The 24196-nt window shown below is 44.3% G+C and overlaps 1 protein-coding gene across 1 annotated transcript in view; it reads right to left on the bottom strand.

The window, feature by feature from the left end:
• CFI (complement factor I) overlaps nucleotides 1-24196 on the bottom strand; it is a 45005-nt gene that overhangs the window by 5642 nt on the left and 15167 nt on the right. The window contains exons 5-12 of the mRNA XM_060172355.1: nucleotides 22335-22513; nucleotides 18595-18708; nucleotides 16348-16458; nucleotides 13602-13625; nucleotides 13002-13022; nucleotides 11074-11100; nucleotides 6774-6922; nucleotides 6518-6621 (exon numbers count right to left, since the gene is read on the bottom strand). Coding sequence (XP_060028338.1) covers nucleotides 6518-6621; nucleotides 6774-6922; nucleotides 11074-11100; nucleotides 13002-13022; nucleotides 13602-13625; nucleotides 16348-16458; nucleotides 18595-18708; nucleotides 22335-22513 — 729 coding nt within the window. The remainder of the gene's footprint in view (nucleotides 1-6517; nucleotides 6622-6773; nucleotides 6923-11073; nucleotides 11101-13001; nucleotides 13023-13601; nucleotides 13626-16347; nucleotides 16459-18594; nucleotides 18709-22334; nucleotides 22514-24196) is intronic.

Raw genomic sequence — 24196 nt, 5'->3', positions numbered from 1 at the left:
TCTTCATTTCATAGGACAGAAAGGAACTGAGGGGGGCCGGGCAGTAGCACAGCTGGTTAAGTGCACATAGCATGAAGTGCAAAGACCCGCTTAAGGATCCCGGTTTGAGCCTCCAGCTCCCCCCCTGCAGGGGAGTCGCTTCACAGGCGGTGAAGCAGGTCTGCAGGTGTCTCTCCCCCTCTCTGTCTTCCCCTCTTCTTTCTATTTTTCTCTGTCCTATGCAACAATGACAACATCAATAACAACAATGGCAATAAACAACAAGGGCAACAAAAGGGAAAAATAAATAAATAAATATTTAAAACAATAGGGAAGCTTCCAATGAAGGGGATGGGACACGGAACTCTGGTGGTAGGAATTATGTGGAATCCTACCCCTGTTATTTTACAATCTTGTTCATCATTACTAAATCACTGATTAAAAAATTAAATATGTATATATTGTCCTTAAGTGGCTGAGACCAAGCATGAACAAATGACCCTTGGGTAGATGTGGGCGAACCTGGCAGAGTGGGTGCAGGTACATCCGTCAGTGGGGCAAGAGGCATTAACAGGTGAAGAGAGTCCAGTAGTGGAGATGGAAGGACTTTTTAAATTTCATTTTATTTATTGCAATGAGAGAAAGATCAGAACCCTGTTCAGCTCTGGCACATGTTGTGCCTGTAAAGAAAGGGGAAGGCTGGGCCACGCGGGTGAGACTAGCAATCATTAGCACATGGCACGCGTCACTTCCATAGTAACCTGAAGAGGACTTTTGAGGACTGAAGAGCTTTAAGAAAAGGTCTGGTGCAAACAGCCCCCTTCCCCTTTACTCTCCTATTCTCCCCCACCCCTTTTGTTGCCCTTGTTGTTTATTGCCATTGTTGTTATTATTGCTGTCGTTGCTGTTGGATAGGACAGAGAGATGGAGAGAGGAGGGGAAGACAGAGGGGGAGAGAAAGATAGACACCTGCAGACCTGCTTTCGCAGCCTGTGAAGCGACCCCCCTGCAGGGGCGGCAGCCGGGGGCTCAAACCGGTATCCTGATGCCGATCTGTGCTCTTTCCGCCATGTGCACTTAACCCGCTGCACCACCGCCTGGCTCCCCTACTCTCCTTCTCTTGTCCCCCTCTTGTAGTCTCCTCCTAGGACCCATGTGTCATGGAAAACTGAATGCTTATGACCCAAAGTAACTCATGTTCTGTGAGCTGCTTAAGTTGTTAAGTCTTTCCCTCCTGTACCTATTCCATTACTGTGGTCTTTAAGAACCTAATAAAGGCTGGGTGGTGGTGCACCTGGTTGAGTGCACATGTTACTATGCACAAAGAACTAGGCTTAAGCCCCCGCATGCAAGAGGAAAGCTTTGTGAGTGGTTAAGCAGGTCTGCAAGTGTCTCTCTGTCTCTCTCCCTCTCTATCTCCTCCTCCCTCTTGCTTTCTAGCTGTCTCTATTAAACAAACAAACAAATAAATATAATTTAAAAATTTCATTATCTTTGTTTATTGGATGGAGTCAGCCAGAAATCGAGAAGGGGAGGGGGAAACAAGGAGAAAGACAGAGCGACTCCTGCAGCCCTGCTGCACCACTCACAAAACTTCCCCCCTCCAGACAGGAACCAGGGGCTTAAACCCTAATCCTTGCACATTGTAACATGTGCACTTAACCGGGTGCACCACCACCTGGCCGCAATAAAAAAAAAGTTAAAAAATACCGATAAATCCACCAATTTCAAATCTTCCAAAATACCATCCAAAAAGCACCTTTTTTTTTTTAAAGAAAAAAATAGGCTGTGGTATGGTTGAGGCTGTGAAATGCAGCGTTGCTTAGACATTAGCTTCTGGTATAGCAAGGCAGAAAATGGGGTCACTGGTGAGGCAGGAAATGTACGGAGGGTGGGAAGGGGCAGATCATAAGCTTGGTCTTATATCTTGAGAATTTGAGGCCCTTGGAATGTAGCCAAGAAGCATGGACAGGCATCTGGTGGTAGTGTCAGTGGCTAGAGATGTCCCAGCTAGAGAGGTCTCTGAAGCACAGGATGCTTGGGAAAGGAGTGAGGAGAGAGGAAGAAGCCAGGATGGACACTAAGAAACTCCAGAAGTTCATTTGAGCAATAATGTTTGGTCAAGGAGGAGGAAACTGCAAAGAAGACAGAGGAGGTGTGGCCAGGGAGAAAGGCAGGAAGCCTGCATGCAGAGCTTGGTGTCATAGGAGCCAAGAGAAAAGAGGCAGCCTAAAGGGTGAGGGGCTTTGGGCTGAGTGAACACACCATACAATGCTCAGAGATGCCAGTTCAAGCTCCCGGTCTCCACCTGCAGTGGAGATGTTTCAGGAGCAGTGAAGCAATGTTGCAAGTGTCTTTCTTTCTCCCTCTTTACCTCCCAGTCTCTCTTAGTTTCTTTCTATCCTATCAAATAAATAAACGAGTAAGAAAGAAAAGAGTCACTTGGAGAGCGGGTTAAGCGCACGTGGCGCAAAGCACAAGGACCGGCTAAGGATCCCGGTTGGAGCCCCCAGATCCCCCCAGGCTCCCCACCTGCAGGGGAGTCGCTTCACAGGCGGTGAAGCAGGTCTGCAGGTGTCTCTTTCTCTCCCCTCTCTGTCTTCCCCTCCTCTCTCCATTTTCTCTGTCCTATCCAACAACATCAATAACAACAACAATAATATAATAACAACAATAATAACAACAATAACAATAATAACAACAACAATAAAAACAAAGGCAACAAAAGGGAAAATAAATAAATATTTAAAAATTAGAACAGATAAAAGAAAAGAAAAGAGTCACTCAGGACAAAAACATTCGATCTGGGTCACTGGTTCAAATCTAAGCGGATTTCTGTGGCTGTCTCTCAACATGTGTAATCATTCTGAAGGTTCTCTACCTCTGTCAGCTTTGGACGACCTACAAATTTGCAGAGCAGGTCTTCCTACAAGCTACTGGCAAATAGGAAAGACCTGAGATTCTGCTTTTCCTACTGACTAGTGGTGTGGCTTTAGCCAAGTCACAGAACTTCTTGGTCTGACTCTCCTCTCTACAAAATAGAAAGAGTAATATTGACTTCGTAGGACTGATGAGAAAATTCAACCAAAACAGCCCAAGTGAACATGCCAGGCTGAGTGTTGGCTCTGTAACTGGGTCTTGGTAAATGACTGTGTTCTGAAGATCAGAGCTGAGCTTGGAACCCTGAACTTGGCTTCTTCCAAGATGACCTTGTTTACTGTCAATACCTTTTGTGTCGTATCAGTACCTTTATCTACTGCTATGAAACGAATGATGTTCTTCTCAAATTCATGTGCTGAATTCTCTTATGGGGCCTAGTACTGGTGCTATGAATCCTCTGCTCTTGGTGGCCATTTTTTCCTTTTTCCTATTTATTTATTTATTTACTTTGATATAACAGAAAATAAGTCAAGAGGGGAGGGGGAAACAGAGAGTGAGAGAGACAGAGAAACACCTGCAGACCTGTTTTACCACTTGTAAAGAATCCCCCATGCAGGTGGGGAGCAGGAGCTTGAACCTGAGTCCTTGTACATGATAATGTGTGTACTTAGCTGGGTGCACCATCACCTAACCTTCCCCATGTGTTGAAGTCTCAGTTCTCAGCACTTGGAGACAGGGTCTTTAAAGACGTAATGAAGTTCAGTTAAAGGAGGCAGTAAATGCAGATCCACCTGTGAATGCCCATGCCCAGCAGAGAAGCAATTACAGAAGCCAAAACTCCCACCTTCTGCACCCCAAAAAGAATTTTGGTCCATACTCCCAGAGGGGAAGAAATGTTAGGCGTAGATGACTAGAAGACTCTGAACTCCCAATTCCATCAAGGCCCAAAGAGAGAAAAGGAAAGGGGAAAGATACTCAGAAGTAGTAATAGGTGTAAGTGTAACTTAGAAAGGAAGAGAAAGTAGAACTGTAGAAAAAAAAATGGGCAAAAAGACAGACAGACAGGGAGTTGGGTGGTAGCGCAGCGGGTTAAGCGCACGTGGCGCAAAGCGCAAGGACCAGTTAGGATCCTGGTTCAAGCCCCCGGCTCCCCACCTGCAGGGGAGTCGCTTCACAGGCAGTGAAGCAGGTCTGCAGGTGTCTTTCTGTCTCTCTTCCTCTCTATCTCCCCCTTCTCTCTCAATTTCTCTCTGTCTCTATCCAATAACAAAAAATAAATAAAGACAGGCAGATAGGCAGATACAGAAATAGACTCCTTCCTCCATTTAATACATTGGGCCCCCTTATCAAAGATTAGATGTCCGTAGGTGTGAGGGTTTAGTTCTGGGCTTTCAGATATGTTTCACTGGTCTGTGTGCCTATTTTTGTTAGTACCAGGCTGTTTTGATGATGATGGCCTTATAATATAGTTTGAGATCCGGGAGTGTGATGCCTCCATTTCTGTTTCTTTTCCTCAAGATGGTTTTGGCAATTCTAGGTGTTTTCAGGTTCCAGATAAATGACTGTAGTTTTTGTACTATTCTCTTAAAGAAGCTTGGTGGAACTTTGATGGGTCTCGTGTTAAATTTGTATATGGGTATGGGGAGAATATTCATTTTGATGATATTAATTCTTCCAATCCTTGAGCATGGGATGTCTTTCCATTTCTTGGTATCAGTTTCTATTTCCTTGAATAGTGACTCATAGTTTTCAGTATACAAGTCTTTCACTTCTTTGGTCAACTTTACTCCTAGGTATTTTATTGATTTTTGCTGCAATAGTGAATGGGAGTGACTTCCGGATATCCTTGTCTTCAGATTTAATGTTTGCATAAAGAAATGCCACTGATTTTTGAACATTGATTTTGTAGCCTGACACCTTGCTATATTGCCTCATAACTTCCAGTAGCTTTCTACTGGATTCTTTAGGTTTTTCTATGCATAATATCATATCATCTGCAAATAGTGAGAGCTTGACTTCTTCCCTTCCAATCTGTTTTCCTTTGATTTCTTTCTCTTGCCTGATTGCTATGGCAAGAACTTCCAGTACTGTGTTGAAGAGTAATGGTGACAGTGGACAGCCCTGTCTAGTCCCCAATCTGAGGGGAAATACTTTCAGCTTCTGTCCGTTGAGTATGATGTTGGCAATAGGTTTGCTGTGACCTTGGGAGAACCACTACAGTTTCCAATGAAGGGAATGGGGACACAGAACTCTGGTGGTGGGAATGGTGTGGAATTTTACCTCTGTTATCTTGTAATTTGGTAAATGAATATTAAATCACTAATAGTAATAAAAATATTTTAAAAATAAGAGAACATTTTTTAACAGGAGGCTCCATGAGTGAAGCCCTGACCCATTATGTCTGGTCCCTGGGGACCCACCCTGCAGAGAAAAGGCCGCGGGAAAATGCAGCTTCAGAAGCCTATCTACGGGTTAAGGGGAAACCAGCCCTGGCAACACCTTGATCTTCAGCGTGCCACTTTCAGAACTGTGAACAAATACTTTTCTGAGCTTCCAGCGGCTCAGCAGGCAAAGCTCTCAACCAAACACGGCCTGTCAGCAAGGACCTGCTGTGGAAGGAGACACTTCCCAGCAGCAAAATGCAGAGCCCCGGAATATGCTGGCCCTAGAACAAAGCTTTCAGTTTTTACTCTCTAGGGGCTGTTTAAATGGAGCTCTTTCCAATAAGTCTCTATGTGTCAGACCCCACTCTAAGCTCTCTCTCTCTCTCTCTCTCTCTCTCCTTTGCTGGGCCACACTGCTCCTGGCCTTATTCTAATTTTCATTCTTTTCACTTTCAGGTAGAAAGAAAGCACCAGAGCCACCTCTTGTGTCAAGGCTCTTCCAGATGGTGCCAGGGGTCAAACCTTGATTGAACACACCACAAGTTGCCCACCCTACCAGGTAAGCTATCTCCTGGCCTCCTGGCCCCAGCTTTGAGTCACGAACCACGTGAACAACTTATTCAGAATCCCAGGGCTCTCCAGCCAGTGTGGGAACAACCCGTGAGAAAATCAGCGTGCATTTCCAAACATAAGGGCATCTGGCTGCAGAGGAAAGGACTCGTAAACAAATCTTTATTTGATACTTGTGTGTGTCCTTAGTAGGCTTTTTCAGACTACACATCCAATGATCTTGCAAAAAGAACCAATGTTCCAGAGTTATCAATCATTTGTATAAAGTATGACATTAGAAGACAAGTAGTAAACCTACTGTAACATATGATGTAACCTATGATGATACTCCTTGGGATGAAGTAAAGAAAGCAGTCTTTTTTTCCCTCTGACAGAGGATGAGAAACGGAGAGGTGGAGAGGTAGCGGGAGTGGTTAGGGGAGAGGGGGTGGGGAGAGGGGAAGAAGGAGGGGGAGGGGAGAGGTGGGGAAAGGGAAGAGGGGAGGGGGGAGGGTCAAGGGGAGGGAGAAATTGACAAAGCAGGAAAGACCAGCAGCACTGCTCCACTGTCTGTGAAGATTCCCCAAGGCAGACAGGGACTAGGCACCTGAACCGGGGTCCTGGTGCACAGTAAAGTCTGTGCTCTACTGGGTGCACCACTGCCTGGCCCCTAGCCATTTTCATTCTTCCCCAGAACCCTCAAATCTGTGGGAGCCGCTTTTTACCTGACACAGTGTGCAGCCGTGAGAACCCAACAGCCACCAATGTAAATCCCGCCACAGCTGATTTTCTCATCATCCCTGATGGCCACCTGCCACGGGAACTCTCCCTGTAAGAGACATTTGTGTGGTCACTGCCAACCCAGCTGGACACAGATGGCCCTGAAACATTCCTGCAGCAGGGCTCTCGCCACCTCCCCACTATTCTGTTCAAGCTAGACTACTCCCAGAAGTGACCTTCTGCCGATTTAAGCGGGTTTACCAACTGGGCCTTGGTTCCTCCCACGACTCTCTTCCTTCGAAGGTGCCTGCTGTCTTTAACTCCGCAGGAGAGCTTGGGGAGAAATGACTTGATCTGTTTTCTTTCTTCAAGAAAAGAAGAGGTAGTATCATTATGGTTTTCAACCGTTCATTTGCCTTGTGGGTGAAGATTTCTTAATGGCCTAGGTCACAAAAACCTAGTGTCACAGTTAATATGACACAGACCAGGCTACTCTGGATGCTGACATGGACTGTTCACCTGTTTAAAAGTCATGGCATGAATACCACTCTTAGCCACTTACCCACAGGACATTCAAACACTAATTTGAAGGGACATACGGACCCCTCTGTTCACAGCTGCATGATTCACAACAGCCAAAGAGGAAGCAACTTAAATGCCCCTCGAGAGATGACTGGCTAAAGAAGTTATGGGATATGTACCCCATGGAATACTACTCTGCCATCAAAACAGATGATATTCTGCCCTTTGGGACAAAATGGATAGTAATGGAGGTGATGCTTAGCGAAGTAAGAGACGAAAGACAACGACCAGATGGTTTCACTCATACGTGGAACCTAGAGAGCTGATTCACGTGAACGTGTCGAAACAAAACAAATCCCAACAAAAGAGAAGCAAGCAAACTGTTTGTAAGACTTGTGAGAACTCCGGTGGTTATCTTTGGTAGGTGGGAGGGTGGGGACACAGAATTCTGGTGATAGATGTGGTGTGGAACTAGACGCTGTCACTTTATAATCTTGTAACCTAATGTTAATCACAAATGAAAAATAATCCTAGCATGATACCAAAACTGCCCTGGGACTCTGATATTCCTCCTGAAGGCAGACAGAAAGATGTCAGCTGAAGGGGTGAGCCATTCCTAGCTTCCGGCAGATAAGAGGAGCTGTATACCCAACCTTGACACCTACGGGTGGGGGACATACTCTGAAATCACCAGAATGGGCCAGAACTAGCTTCTCACCGCCAGCTTTTACTTTCTAGAGGCTGTTCAAGTGGAGCTTTTCCCAATAACTCTCTATGTTCTTCACAGTAGTTTATCTTACTTATCTATCTGGTTCACCAGAAGAAGCGACATGTTGGACAGTCCAGCTTCAGTGGGTTTGAAGTAGGTTGATAGGGGAGAATTTTTTTTTTCCCTCTGGACATTCAGACATGGGAAGACATGGTGAAGCACAGCTGAAGTCATGAGTTTGCAAGAGAACTCCTGACAGAGTTATCAAAAGGATAAGACGCTTTCCTTATCTGTTCTCGATACTTTGCCATACCATGAAATCACCTGCCAACTTCATTCTTATCCCCAGATGAAAAGGGGAATTGATATCACTGTCTGTTACCTTGAGCATGTAAGAAGGTGAGTCCCTAAGAGAGAAATTGTGGACAAATATGGATAAACGTGTGTGTGTGTGTGTGTGTGTGTGTCACAGGCACAATAACCAGTCTGAGAGGTATGCTAGATATAGCATATCTAGATATGCTAGATATAGAGTGTTATGGTTTACTTGCCCTCATCATAAAGTAGCAATGGTAGGGACTGTCCCAGTCTCTGAAGGGAGGCTGGGTCATCCTGCCCCACCACTCCAGGAAGCCTGGTCTTGATATGAGTGCAGCCTTGCAATGTTCCCAGTTTTGACCAACGACTTCAAGCTCAAACCAACATGGACTCAGAGGTTACACAGGTCCCTGTGCTATATAAATAAAATAAATAAATAAATAAATAAATGGCCCTGGGTCAGGTGGGTGGGGTAAACAGTTAAATTTATTCATTTTTTTTTTTCCAAAAACGGGAGCTACTCTGCGCTAAGCCAACTTTGACACCATCTTCTCAGACAATATTTTTATCCAACTTCATGTTAGCTATCAAACTCAAACAAGCACTACGATAGTCATGGGCCCCTAGAACATGCCTAAAATGGACTTCCTAGGTTTCTTTCATCCTAAGATCCCTAGTCTCATGTGGTCTGTTAGTACTTTTTTTTCCCCTTGTTCATTAACCACTTTGTCCTGTTTTCTATCTTGCCATTTTTCAGTGACCAAGTTGCAGATGTGACTATGATTCCATCTGACTTCCCTGGGAAGATGACCTTACCTTATCATGTGTCCTGGAACCTCACCTCCCCAGAGCTCTACCCAACTAGTGGCACAATTGGTTAGTGCATGGTACTTATATGGGAAAGATAGAAACAGGCTGGGGGTATGGATCCACCTGCCAACACTCATGTCCAGTGGATAAGCAGTCACAGAAGCCAGAAGACCCACCTTTTGCACCCCAAAATAATTTTAATTCACACTCCTAGTGGGGGAGAAGTGACGAGGGAAGAGGCTTTGAGCTCCAACTCCAGGACCCAGAGAGAGAAGAGGAAAAAGAGAGTAACGTGGATGTAGTAATAGGATTATGTGTATCTTGGAAAGGAAAAAAGGGCAATTATATACAAATATAGACAGATAGTTGTAGAAATAATAGTTAACTCATGTCTGCAACCTTATAGTTAACTCATGTCTGCAACCTTAGAAAAGCTGCTGTAGCTTACGATAGAGGGAGTGGGGATTCAGAACTCTGGTGGTAGGAATGGTGTGGAATTATACCCCTGTTGACTTATAATTTTTAAAAAATCAATATTGAATCCTAATTCAAAAAAAGAAGTGTTATGGTTTAAACTTCTGTTTGGGCCTTTGAAAGGAGAACTCATTTGCTGATAGCTGTGAAAATAGCTTACAGTCCCCACCTGCAGGGGTAAAGCTTTTGGAGTGTGGAAGCAGTGTTGTAGATGTCTCTCTCCCTCTCTACTTACCCTCCCCTTTTCTTTTCTTTTCTTTTTATTTTTTTCCTTTATTGGGGATTAATGTTTTACATTTGACAGTGAATACAATAGTTTGTACATGCATAACATTTCTCAGTATTCCACATAACAATACAACCCCCACTAGGTCCTCTGTCATCCTTTTCCAGGACCTGTACTCTCCTCTCCCACCCACCCCAGAGTCTTTTTACCCTCCCCTTTTCAATTTCTCTCTGTCCTATTGAATAAAGTGTGTGTGTGTGTGGGGGGGAATGGCTGCCAGGATTAGTGGATTTGCAGTGTAGGCACCTGGCCCCAACTGAGCCCCAGCAGTAACCATGGAGGCAAAATAAATAAGTGAAGAAAGGAAGAGAGAGAGAGAGAGAGAGAGAAAGAGAGAGAAAGGGAGAAAGAAAGAAAGAAAGAAAGAGAGAGAGAGAGAGAGAGAAAGGAAGGAAGGAAGAAAGAAAGGAAGAAAGAAAGAAAGAAAGAAAGAAAGAAAGAAAGAGGAATGGCTGGATGTTCCCCATGCCCTCGTCTAAAAGATTGAAAAAGACCAGTTTGCAGTTCGAGCCCCTGGCTTCCCACCTGTGTGTGTGTGGGGGGTCACTTCACAAACAGTGAAGTAGGTCTGCAGGTGTCTTTCTCGCCACTTCTCTGTCTTCCCTTCCTCTCTCGATTTCTCTCTGTCCTATCCAACAACAGCAATAACAACAACAAGGGCAACAAAATGGGAAAAATGGTCTCCAGGAGCAGTGGCATTTGTAATGCAGGCACCAAGACCCAGAGATAACCCTAGAGGCAAAAAAACACCAGTTTGATTCAAGTAAAAAAGTAAAATCCATTATTTTTTCTGTTTCATAATGTATGTCATGGATCATGCTTAATATGTGGTTATTTTTTTATGAAACATACCTGATGCTGATGAAGCTTTTAACCAAGAGAAAAATTTTATCTAGGCCTAGAGTATTATTTTTTCTTTGCTTCAAAACTATGCAATACCATTTTAAAAGCAGTTCTCAAGAATCATGTGTGCTGTTCTCCTTAAAAGCAATATGGAAATAAGGGTAATTGTATATTTTGAACTTAAGTTGTTTTAACAAATAATTGATTTCTTTTTTAAATATTTATTTATTCCCTTTCTTTGCCCTTGTTTTATTGTTGTAGTTATTATTGTTGTTGTTACTGATGTCGTCATTGTTAGGACAGAGAGAAATAGAGAGAGGAGGGGAAGACAGAGAGGAGAGAAAGACAGACACCTGCAGACTTGCTTCACCACTTGTTAAGCAACTCTCCAGCAGGTGGGGAGCTGGGGGCTCGAACAGGGATCCTTACGCCGGTCCTTGTGCTTTGCACCAAATGTGCTTAACCCGCTGCACTACCACCCAACTCCCTTTAACAAGTAATTGTTGTTTGAATCAATTATGTCACATACACGTACATCACAGGACATAAAATGGTCTCAGCCAAAGAATCACTATTAAAACAAAATAATGTTAACTTACCTATATCCATATCGTCAGTCAAAACATCTGCAAGAAAACAAAAGTTCCAATGTTTAAAGTGGTGTTTATAATAAAAAATGAAGTCGTGAAGACCATTTAAACATCCACAATACTTTTCAGTCTTAAAAAGCATCCTCTCGTTTAAAAAAAAAAAAAAAAAGACAAAGAACAGGATCATCTGATTTCCTGTCAATAAGTAGGTAACTGTGAAGGTACAAGACAAACTTGTAGAGTGACTAGGAAGACAACGCAGTGGGTAGGACACAGGGCTAGTATGTATGAGATTCCAGGTGCTAATCTCCTGCACTGGTGGGAATGGAAATGGGTCTAACCCCTGTGGAGCGCAGTCTGAAGAACTCTCAGAAGGCTAGAAGTGGACCTACTCTATGACCCTGCCATTCCTCTCTTGGGGGTATATCCTAAGGAACCCAACACACCCATCCAAAAAGACTTGTGTATATTTATGTTCATAGCAGCACAGTTTGTAATAGCCAAAACCTGGAAGCAACCTAGGTGTCCATCAACAGATGATTGGCTGAGCAAGTTGTGGTCTATATACACAATGGCGTATGACTCAGCTATTTAAAATGGCGAAAACACCTTCTTTACCTCATGAATCACTCAGAACTCCTAAGCATTCCTGAAGACCATGGTTGAGGACTTAAATCATTTTGTTTTTCTTCTTCTATCGTTTGCCCTTCTTCCGTAGCCAGTCAACAGCATCAGGTTGAGCCTGATGTAAAGTTTTGAGACCTCCTTTGAATCTGGAGAGGTGGCAGTCGTTGACTATGTGGGTCATAGTCAGTCTGGAGCCGCAGGGGCAGTTCGGGTCGTCTCTGACTCCCCAGCGATGGAACATAGCGGCGCACCGGCCATGGCCTGTTCGATAGCGATTGAGGAGGGCCCGATCATAACGTGCTAGGTCAGAGCCGGGTTGACGCTCGCAGGGGTCTGTGATGAGGTGTTTGTTCTTCACCTCAGCTGACTGCCAACTCTGTTTCCAAGAGACTGGAACAGAGAAGTTCAGTGTAGGCGTAGGGGACCAGATTGGGTGACAAGACGTCAAGCGTTGGACAGGGTGGGCGAAGATATCCGCGTATATTGGCAGGTCCAGTCGAGCGTAGACGTGGGAAATGAACTTAGATGATGCCGCATCCCGACGAATTTCTGGCGGGGCGATGTTGCTAAGAACTGGCAGCCATGGAACCGGGGTGGAACGGATGGTTCCAGAAATTATCCTCATGGAGGAATATAATTTGGAATCGACCAAGTGGACATGGGGGCTACGGAACCATACTGGGGCACAGTATTCTGCAGTGGAATAGCATAATGCCAGAGAGGATGATCGTAGTGTGGAAGCGCTCGCGCCCCATGAGGAGCTGGCCAGTCTTGCAATGATGTGATTCCTCGCGCCCACCTTTGCTGCAGTTTTTATGAGATGTTTGTGAAATGACAGAGTGCGATCGAGAGTAACGCCAAGATAGACTGGCTGGGCTTCATTTTGTAAGAATATTAAATAAATGGTGGCTCTTAAGAGCTGGAAGGCTTGGGATCAACTGGCAGGCTTGGGATCAACTGGCTCACAGCAATAAATAATAAAATACCCAATATGAAAGAGTGTTATCTTTGCTCTGGTGGGAGTTTCTTTAAGAGCTGCCATGATTTTGAGGAAAAAGTAAAAGAAAGGAAAAATGAGTAACAGCGTACCTGGCATGGGCTTTTAAGTAGCTAGCTACGGAGGGGAGTGTGAGGTTGAATGTTTACTACCCTGAGAAGAAAGGTCTCAGCCCACACTAAGGTTAAAGCTATATTATTAGCAATACAAGGCACCTCCTGCAGTGAACAGTCACATTCAAATGCAAGACAAAAGTGCCTTCATTTTGCTTAAATCTTGCCATATCCCAAATACTTAGTAAAAAAACACTTACCTTGAGCCACACCCGAACGGCCTAGAAAAGAAAAACAAGCAAAGAATAATTTTAATAGAGGTAAATGCATAATATGCCAACATCTATATGCTTATTATAGGACTTATTTTCCTTGTTCCCAATCTGTAATATACATTTTCTTTATATATATATATATATATATATATATATATATATTTATGCGATAGAGATCGAGAGGGAAATGGGGAGAAAGACAAGGAGAGAGGAAGAGGGACACTTGCATCAGCCTCACTGTTCATGAAGCTTCTGCCCTGCAGGTGGGGATTGGGAGCTTGAACCCTGGTCCTTGGCATTCTAACAAGTGTGCTCAACCAGGTGTGTCACTTCCAGACTCTTTTGCAATAAACATAAAGAGTCTGGGGGCAAGGCGGTGGCACACCTGGTTAAGTACACATATTACAGTGCACAAGGACTCAGGTTCAAGCCCCTGGACCCCACCTGCAGGGGCAAAGTTTCACAAGTGGTGAAGCAAGACTGCAAGGTCTCTCTGTCTTCTTTTATCTTCTCTTCTCTGTCTCCCCCTCTCAATTTCTCTCTGTCCAATAATAAGTAAGTAAATTATTTTAAAAATAGATTTACCTTTTATTCCAGGCTGTCTAATTCCTAAAAAGAAAACAAAAAAGCTCATTGTAGCAAAGAGACAATTGTAACTTAGATAAAAAAATATATATATCTTCACTAATATTTCAACTTACATCATATTTACAAAAAGGTGAAAGGGTGTCAAGGTACCACATGTTACTTTGATTTCTGATACTACACAGCAGATCCTTCATCTTGCATTTAAACACACACTAAATTCGCCACATTAAGAAATTCATTTTAATGTGAATTTTTAAAAAGAGACGTATTTTAGAGATGTTTAAGTGTACTCAGCAGCAAATTTCTTATGTAGGTATACAGAATTTACAACTATTTAAAAGGTGGGTTTATAAAAGATACATGAAATCAAGATATACTCTGTGTCTCCTTTTTCTTTTTAAAATGTATTACCATTATTTATGTATTGATAGAGACAGCCAGAAATTGAGAGAGGTAGAGAGACAGAAAGACACCTGCAACACTGCTTCACTACTTGCAAAGCTTTCTCCCAGCAGGTGGGGACAAGGAGCTCGAACCTGGGTCCTTGTACATTATAACATGTGCACTCAATCAAGTGTGCCACCACCACCCCCAGTCTCCTTTAATTTATTATTACTTTTTTAAAAAATAAAGGCTGGAGCTATCTCTCTCTCTCCTTTTTTTATAAAATATTTTGTTTTATTTATTATTGGAGAGAGACATCCAGAAATTGAGAGGGAAGGCAGAGACAGAATAGGGAAGAGACCCAGAGACACCTGCAGCCCTGCTTCACCACTTATGAAGCTTTCCCCCTGCAGGTGGGGACCAAGGGCTTAAAACCTGGGTCCTTGCACACTGCAATGTGAGTGCTTAACCAGGTGTCACTGTCTGGCCCCTCCTTTAATTTACTGATCAGAGCCTACTGAAAGGAGAAAGGTCAGTGGATATACTAACATATCTATAGAGCATCTCTGATCTCGTTATTTCTTAGAAAATAAAAAGTCAGAGCCTTTATTGATGGACACAAGGTGGAGTTTTCTAAAAGCAAACAGGGGGCCTGGTGGTAACGCAACAGGTTAAGCGCACATTGCGTGAAGTGCAAGGACTAGCGTAAGGATCCTGCTTCAAGCCCTTGGCTCCCCACCTGCGGCAGGGTGGGGGGTGTCGCTTCACGTGGTGAAACAGGTCTGCAGGTGTCTATCTCTCTCTACTTCTCTCTGTCTTTCCCATCTCACTCAATTTCTCTCTGTCCTGTCCAAGAACATCAAGGGCAACAAAATGGGAAAAATCTAGGACCAGTGGATTCACAGTTCAGGTGCCAAGCACCAGCAATAACCCTGGAGGCAAAAAATAAAATAAAATAAAAACAATAAACTGAAGTGAGCCCTGTGGTGGGGGCAGAGGATAAGTTGGTGGTAGAGGTTTTGAGAGGTGTGAAACCGGACCTCTGTGACAACAACAGCCTTGAAAATCAACATTTTCCCTCAGTATGCAGAACTGCATTTTTCTTTAAGGAATCCCAAGTAAACAATTGTCAATGTAGATTACAGAATTTGTTCGAAAGTAGTTAACATGTTATAAATAACATGTATGTTATTCATGCATCATCCAATAAAACAGAACCCTTCATGTCTTTTTCTCTTTTTTTTTTGAGGTTTGTAATTGTTATTATTTTATTTTTAATTTATTTTTTGAGGATTAAAGGTTTACAATCGACCGTAAAAGACAATTGTTTGTACATGTATAACCCTTCATGTCTTTTTCATGTCTCCCCCGCCCCTCTAAATGTCTCTCTGTCCTATCCAAAAAAAATGAAACATGGCCTGCAGGAGCAGTGGATTTGTGGTGCTGGCACCGAGTCCCAGTGATAAACCTAGAGGCAAAATATATATAAAAAATAGGCAATAAATAAATAAATAAGATAAGGGGCCAGACAGTCGTGCAATGGGTTAAGCGCACATAGTGCGAAGCACAAGGACTAGTGCAAGGGTCCTGGTTCAAGTCCCCGACTCCCCACCTGCAGGGAGGTCGCTTCACAATTGGTGAAGCATGTCTGCAGGTGTCTCTCTTTCTCTCCCCCTTTCTGTCCTCCTCTCCTCCCTCGATTTCTCTCTGTCCTATCCAACAACAATGGGAAAAATATGGCTTCCAGACACAGTGGATTTGTGGTGCAGACACTAAGCCCAGTAATAACCCTGGAGGCAATATATATATATATATATATATATATATATATATATATATATATGCACTTTTATTCTTAAAGGACATTTGTAAGATAGTTGAGCAAATTTGAACATGGGCTGAGATTAAATAGTTTAGGGAGTTAATATTTTTAGGTGTGCTGCTGAAAGGGTAGCTTTATATGTAAAGTGCCTTATCTTTTGAGATGTATACTGGTTAAATAGAAGGATAGGTTAAAAAAAAAACTGCTCTCAAATAAACTAAAAAATAAACAAGCAGAACAAGGTTAGCAGTTCCGATAATAATTTTTCCAGTGGGTAGATGATATGGGTTCCTCTTAATAGTCCATATTTTTTATGTATGCCAGAGTTTTTAAAACAATTAAATAATAGCTTAGTAATGAAAATGGCCACACGTATGAACTATCCACCCAGTCACACTCTTGCTATGACATCCTGACAAGCTCACTCAAGATGACAGTTTCCCTTTTTCTTCTAGCGTTTGCCACAGTTTCCCTAATGAGAAGCTTCAGAACCCCTGGATCTGATGATGACAAAAGGAGCTGCCAATATCAAGTTACCTTTGCAGCCAACCTCGTCGTCTCCTGTGATGCAGTCCAATTCCCCATTGCATCTGTACTGGTTTGGAATACAGACACCCGACTTACAGTGGAAACTTTGGCCACGGCACCCTGTGCAAACATAAAGAAAAGAGATCTTTCTTCCCTCACTCCTAAAACTGAATGAGACGGGATCTTACCACTGTGTGCTAGAGGACCAGGGAGACAGCAGTGATGAAAAAGACTTTATACCCAAGTCTCTGAGGTCCTGGGTGGAACTTCAGGCATGATCACAGATCAGAGATGAGTAATGCTTTGGTGAAGGATTAAAAATTGGTATTGAGGAGATAACATAAGGGTTATACAAAAAGACATTCATGCCTGAGCCTCCCAGGTTACAGATTCAGTCTCTGGCACCAACGTAAGTGAGAGCTGAGTAGCACTCTGTAAAATAATAATGTTATTAATGTTAATTATTATTAAGTTATGTAAATATTAATTATTATTATAAAGACAAGCAAGAGTCCACTGGGTGGGGTGGGATTGCACAAGTATGAAACCTCAGGAAAGCTCTGGTAACAAAAGAAAAACAAGCTGAATGGGGTAGGGGGAGTGGGTGGGCAGTGGCACACCTGGTTGAGCACACACCTTACCATGCCCAAGTATCTGGGTTTGAACCCAGCTCCCCACCTGCAGGGAGGACATTTCACCAGCGGTGAAGCAGGCCTGCAGGTGTCCCTCTTTCTCTCTCCCTCTCTATTTCCTCTTCCCTCTCAATTTCTCTCTGTCCTATCCAATAGCAAACAGAAAGACATTTTTAAAGGGGGGAAAATAGGGAGTCGGGTGGTAGCGCAGCGAGTTAAACACAGATGGCACCAAGAGCAGGGACTGGTGTAAGGATCCCAGTTTGAGCCCCCTGACTCCCCACCTGCAGGGGAGTCGCTTCACAGGCGGTGAAGCAGGTCTGCAGGTGTCTGTCTTTCTCTCCCCTTCTCTGTCTTCCCCCCCTCTCTCCATTTCTCTCTGTCCTATCCAACAACAACATCAATAACTACAACAATAATAAGAAAATAAGGACAGCAAAAGGGAATAAATGAATAAATAAATATCAAAAAATGTTTTAAAAATAGTTTTTACAAAGGGGGGTGGTAATAGATACCAAGAGTAGTGGTGGCACCAAGCCCCAGTGATAAGTGGTAATAAGAAGAGAGACAGAGAGAGAGAGAGAGAGAGAGAGAGGGAGGAACTGAATGCTAAAGTAGTTTACACTTTTGTGGTATAAAGGCATTTAGAGCCTGGGAGCTAGCTTCAGAGCACAGAACTTGCATGTCTGAAGTTCAAGAAGCCCCACGCTCTATCCCCAGCACCGCCTATGTTTCAGCTGAGCAGATGGACCTCATGCTTGAGAGTCTGATGCTTTATCCACTGTGCCACCTCCCGGACTGAGCTGAGCAGATGGTACAGATGCTGGCACATACTCGGGGTGACTCGCAGCCACGAAGTTAAGCTTACCGGTTCTCCCTCGCTAGTTCAAGGACTCAGTGATATAGACAAGAGACACGGGGGAGAATTGGAACACTCTCATTTATTGGACAGTAGGCTTAGGTTTAAATAGGGATTCAGACAAAGAACATTTTTCAAATATGTCAGAAATTACAGGTTTCTTAAAGGTCAGCTTGCTCCTATGGTAGGGGGCTGGTATGACAAGAATTGATGTGATACATAAAGGTCAAGACAGTTATTCTCCATGATGCAAGCAACTTAATTATCCAAAGGTATTTGAGAGAAACATAGGGGTTAAACCGGTAGGGTGAGACAGAGAGAAGATAAACAAAGCTTGATAGATATCAAAGGCCATAAGGAAATAGAGTTTGGAGTTTCTCTTGTCTGGTGTTTGAGGTGTATGATGGAGTGTGTTCTAAAAGTGAGGTGATTGTGTGAACTCTGGGTGACTATGTGAACTTCGAGTGAACCTTAAAGCAGGCAGCCATGTGGCCTGCAGTTAGCAGGGAGAAGCAGTGAGATCTCTGTGGGCTTGAGAGTCTGATAAGGGGAAACTGAGTCTGAGAGACTGTTTTCCCCTTTGCTCATCTCTGTGAGAGAGGCTAACAAGGGGGTGTCTTTCCCAGACCTCCATCCAGGAATGGGGGGAGTTTTCCCTAAGCTCTACCAAGCTTACACATAGCCCCACAGGTGCAAGGGTCTATCGCTCAAAATAAATAGCTAAATACATCTCTGAGGAGGCATGTGGCCGACCAGAGCAGCTACCTTTACAGCACAGCTCATCACTCTGGTCCCCGCAGTCATCAACTCCGTCGCAAGTCTTCTCCTTTGGAATGGGCTTCCCGTTGACACACTGAAAGGAGTCATTTGGTGGAGGTTCTGAAAAAGGAGGTGTCACATTTGTGAGATCCACTGATGGCCTCCGAGAGTGGAATCTTTCTCATGTCTTTGGAGTAATTAGGACACTATGCGAGGTATCTGATAAAAATGACATGTGACACACTGTTGGCATCAATCTGGCATAGGTGGTGAATGAGAATAAATGTGAAAGCTGGCTTATGGAGGCCTTGCGATCCTCTGGGAAAGCCAGCACATGTTTGTGGAGGTCTGCACTCACTGAGGCGGGCTGCAGGGATCAGGAGGAGCCTGGGCTGATGTCACAGCTCTCCTGCCGGACCCATCCCCATCCAATCCCAAGACCTACATGGACAGTGCCACTGACATATTTTTTTTTGGCTTCCAGGTTTCCCACTGAGGCTTTGGTGCCAGCACTATGAATCCACCACTCCAGGTGGCCATTTTTTTCTTTCTTTTTCCTTTTTCTATTTTATTTGATAGGACAGAGAGAAATTGAGACCGAGAGAGGGAGATAAAAATGGAGAGAGAAAAAGAGACACCTGCAGGCTTGCTTCACCACTTGTGAAGCTTCTCCCCTGCAGGTGGGGAGCAGGGGCCTGAACCTGGGTCCTTGTGCCCTGTGCTATGTGTGCTTAACCAGGTATACTGCTGCCCAGTCCCCACCCCCGTCTGATGTTTTTTTCTTTTCTTTCTTTCTTCTTTTCTCTTTCTTTCTTTCTTTCTTTCTTTCTTTCTTTCTTTCTTTCTTTCTTTCTTTCTTTTTACCATAAAAGCTTTGTGCTTGGGCCATGGGTCAGATTTATGTGGTGAACAGCTAACTGTATTTATATATTCTCTTCAAGTTTGGGAGCTACTCTTTACCGTAATCCAGCGTTCTAACTATATTCTCATTTCTGGCTACATCTTCCAAGACAATATCTTTAGACCGCTTCCATGTCAATTATCAAGCTCAAGCAAAAGCAAAAATCAGTAAAATTATGGGCCCCATGGGACATACCTAAATTAGACTTCCTGGCTTCTTACCATCCTAAAATCCCTACTCTCATCTGCTCTATTCCTACTTTCTTATTCCTATTTATTAAACATTTTGTCCTGCCTTTCAGACAGCAAGATTCAGATGATATTATGATTCCATCCTGACCTCCCTGGGAAGATGACTTTACCAATGTGTCCTGGAACCTCACCTCTCCACAGCCCTGTCCCACTAGGGAAAGATCGAAACAGGCTGGGGGTCTGGATCCACCTGCCAACACCCATGTCCAGTAGAGAAGCAATCACGGAAGACAGAACTCCCACCTTCTGCACCCCAAAAAGAATTTTGTTTCATACTCCCAGAGGGGGAGAAATATCAGGGGGAAGATAACCAGAGGGCTCTGAACTCCAACTCCGTCAGGACCCAGAGAGAGAAGAGGAAAAAAGGAAGGACATTTGGAAGTAGTAATAAGTGTAGGTGTGGCTTAAAATGGAAGGGAAGGCAGGGCCATGGGAAAATACGGATAGATGAATAGATAGATAGTTATTAAAAATAGTAGTCAACCCATGTTTGTGATCTTGGGAGAACTACTGCAGCTCCCAATGGAGGGAATGTGGATGCAGAACTCTGGTGTGGGAACATTACGGAATTATACCCCTGTTATTTTGTAACTTTGTAAATAACTAGTAAAAAGAAAAGTCTTATTAAATGGGGGAAAAAAGCTTTGCCCTTTAACTCCTTATACATATGGTTAAAATCTTTCACTATCAGTTTCAAGCCCTCCAGTCAGTTTCTATCCACAAGGGGGAAGCTTCATGAGTGCTGAAGCAGTGCTGCAGGTGTCCTTTATTCTCCTCTATTTCCCTTTCTTCTCTCAATGTCTCTCTGTTCTAGCAATTAAAAAAAAAGGCTGCTAGGGTGTCATTCAGTACCTGTCATTCAGGTACTGAGCCCCAGTGACAATCCTGGTAGCAAAAAATAAATAAATAATTCACTATCAGGATGGAATAGGAAAGTGGCAACGACTGGACTGGAGTGATGGTTCATCAAACAGAGGGTGTGTTTTGCCATCTGCGCTGCTCAGGGTTGAGCTTCCACACTCCATGACACCAGGGGAAGTTCAGGTGGTGTGTGTGTGTGTGTGTGTGTGTGTGTGTGTGTGCATGTGTGTGTGTGAGAGTGTGTGTATGTGTGTATGTGAGTGCATGTGTGTATGTGTGTATGTGAGCGCATGTATGTGCATGTGTGTATGTGTGTGTTTGTATGTGAGTGTGTGTATGTGTGTATGTGTGTATGTGTATATACGTGTGTATGTATGTGTCTACATGCATATGTATGTGTGTGTGCATGTGAGTGTGTGTATGTGAGTGTGTGTATGTGTGCCTGTGTGTGCATGTGCGTATGTGTGTGCATGTGTGTGTGTGTGTGTATCTGTCTATCTGTGTGTGTCCGTATTCATTTCTCTATCTTAACGAAAAAGTGGCCCAAAAGCAGTGTAGTCACACATGTGTGAGGCTCAGATTACAGAAAAGAGAGAGAGTGGTAGAGTGGTAATGGCAGCTGAGGTTACTGACACAGTTTATTTACTAAAGTAGTTTGTGTCCCTGGAGCCTCATAACTGTGTGTTTCACCACTCTGGGGCAGTGTGTTTTCTGACAGAAAGACAGACAGACCAACAGTTAGGGAGGGAGACACATCACAGCCCTGAAGCTTCCCCAGTGCCGTAGCTCTCCCACTTGGTGTGCCAGGGGGCTTGAACCTGATCTATGCATGTGGCAAGGCAGATACGCTACTACATGAGTTATCCTGCTAACTCCCACTTGCAGACTATAGAGGAATGTGCCCACGTGAGACTTCCCACAGAGATGCTGGGGTTTCTACTGATGTTTGACTGACTGCATTTGCTCTACCATCCAGATGCACCAGGAAGCAAAGGGAGCTAAATGAGGCCAGGAGTTGGAACATCTGACTGAGCACAAATGTTACCATGCCGAGGCCTTAAGTTCAAGCTCCCATTCCCTTGTTTAATGGTAGGCAGAGGCCAGGGTACTCCTCAGCTCTGGACATCAGTGGTGCCCAGAGATTGAACCTGAAGGGGGGGAATCTTCATGAGTGATGGAACAGGCCTGCAGGTCTCTCTCTATCTCTGCCTCCATTCTCAATTTCTATCTCTTCTGTCTAATAGAGAGAGTGATCTATGGCCTCACCATCCTGAACATGCCCGATCTTGTCTGAGCTCAGTAGCTAAGCAGGGTCTGGCCTGGTTAGTACTTGGATGGGAGAGAGTGCATGAGTGAGTGAACGAGAGAGAGAGAGGAGGATGAAAGGAAGGAAGGAAGGAAGGAAGGAAGGAAGGAAGGAAGGAAGAAAGGACAAAGGAAAGAGGAAGAGTGAGTGGTCCCCAGGAGTAGTGGATTCATATTGTCAGCACCAAGCCCCAGAAATAATCTTGGTGGCAATTAAAAAAAAAAAAAAAGGAACCAAGTAATTTAGCTTCCCACTAGTGCTTAAATAAAACTCCTGTTTAAATGGCAAAAGTGGACAGATAGGAAAAGTATCGCCTGGGGCTCTAAAGTCCCAAGCAAAAGCTTGTGCATATAATGAGTCATTGGTTACGCAGTGGAAACGGAGACCCTGTCGGGGAGGGCCAATACCAGGCCCGCACCCTACCAACCTGAATCTTGCCTATGACACTCAACAGAGGCCAGGCCTGGGGAGCTGTCGGTGTTGGTGGTGAACGTACACTCGGCCAGGCTTGTCTCCAGCCCCCGGCAGCGTACATGCAGACAGTCGGTGGAGTCGGTGGAGACTTCTTCAGGAAAGTGGAATGATTTCAAGATACGCAGAGCACCCCTGAAAGCAAGCAGAAAACACAAAACACTGACAGGGCTGCAATAACCCAGCCCTTTGCTTCTCAGAATAAACCCCTGACAGAGCCCAGCACACACACAGGATGCCGCTCTGCCAGGGCTGACTCCCTTTCATTCAGCCACAGTGAATCTGTAGCTTCGAGCTTCTCTTGGTGCCAAGGCATCCCATGTGGCGCTGGGGGCCAGACCTGGGTCACACAAGTGGCAAGGCTGGTGCACTATCAGGTGAGCTAGCTTCCTGGATTTATTTGTTTGTCTGATTGTTTGATGGTAGACAGAGGCCAGGGCACGCCTCAGCTCTGGCCATCAGAGGCATCGAGTTTGAAGAAGTACCTGCTCTACCCACTGAGCCACTTCCCCCGCAGCATTACAGCCTTCCTGTTGGCGGTAAGGGACTAGAGTTACTGCCTCTCATTTTCTGCTTCTCAGTGATAAGCTGAGCGGGAGGCTTCAGTTCTCTTAGCTTCAATCTCATCATCTGTAAAAGGAATGAAGGAGAGGCAGGCGGTGGCACACCTGGTTGAGTGCACACATTACAGTGAGCAAGGACCCAGGTTCAAGCCCCTGGTCCCCACCAGCAGGAGGGAAGCTTCACAAGCTCACCCTCTCTCCCTCCCCCATTGTCTTTCAACTTTTCTCTGTTTCTACCCAAAAATAAATATAAATTTGAAAAAGGAATGTAGGCGCCAGGGAGGTGGCTCACTGGGTAGAGTGCAGGAGTGTCATGCCTGAGGTCTCAGGTTCAGTAACTGTTACCACATGTGTGAGTGGAGTGGCACTCTATTCTCTCTCTCTCTCTCTCTCAAGTGGCCACTCGCTGAATAGGGTGCACGCCGTTCTATGCACAAGGCCCTGGATTTGAGCCCTGGCACCACATGTGAGAACCAAGGACAGCACTGGGAAGCTCCATGGAAGTTGAGCACTCCTGTGCTTCCCGCGGTGTCTCTCTTGCCTCTGTAATAGTTGGTAAAAAGGGAATGTAACAATCTCATTGAGGTGGTTCTTTATTTCCTTCTTCCTTCCTTTCTCTCTTTCTTGCTTCCTTCTTCTAGTCTCTCTTTCTCTTCCTTTTTAAAAATAAATGATCTTATCTTTATTTATTGGATAAAGACAGCCATAAATTGAGAGGGAAGGGGAGCTAGAGATGGACAGAGACAGAGAGACACCTGTGGACCTACTCCACCACTTGCAAAGCTTCCCCCCCAGCAGGTGGGAACCGGAGGCTTGAACCCCGGTCCTTGTGCATTGTAGCATGTGCACCAGCATCCATGTCCAGCAGAGAAGCAATGACAGAAGCCAGAACTCCCACCTTCTGCTCCCCATAAAGAATTTGGGTCCAGACTTGCAGAGGGGAAAAGAATAGGGAAGCTCCCAACAGAGGAGATGGGATATGGGAGTGGGAGCTGTGTGGAACATACTTACAATCTTGTTAATCATTATCAGATCACTAATAAAAATTAAAAAGAGAGAGAGAGGAGGTATAAGTAAGCAATATTAAGAACGGGAGAGTGGGAATAATCATAGATGGGCAAGCTTTTGTGTCTGAAAAGATCAGCATACAGACAGCTGCCTTCACTGTGGAGCCACTTTTGAAGTGTTGGCCAGACAAAAGCATGTTTCTCTTTTTAACAATACCACAAGGCAGACTGTGAATATTCCCTGGTTA

Source organism: Erinaceus europaeus, chromosome 2 (assembly GCF_950295315.1).
Source record: "Erinaceus europaeus chromosome 2, mEriEur2.1, whole genome shotgun sequence".
Taxonomy (NCBI): Eukaryota; Metazoa; Chordata; class Mammalia; order Eulipotyphla; family Erinaceidae; genus Erinaceus; species Erinaceus europaeus.
Note: the sequence above shows the minus strand (reverse complement) of the source record. Positions and strands in the feature narration are given on the sequence as shown.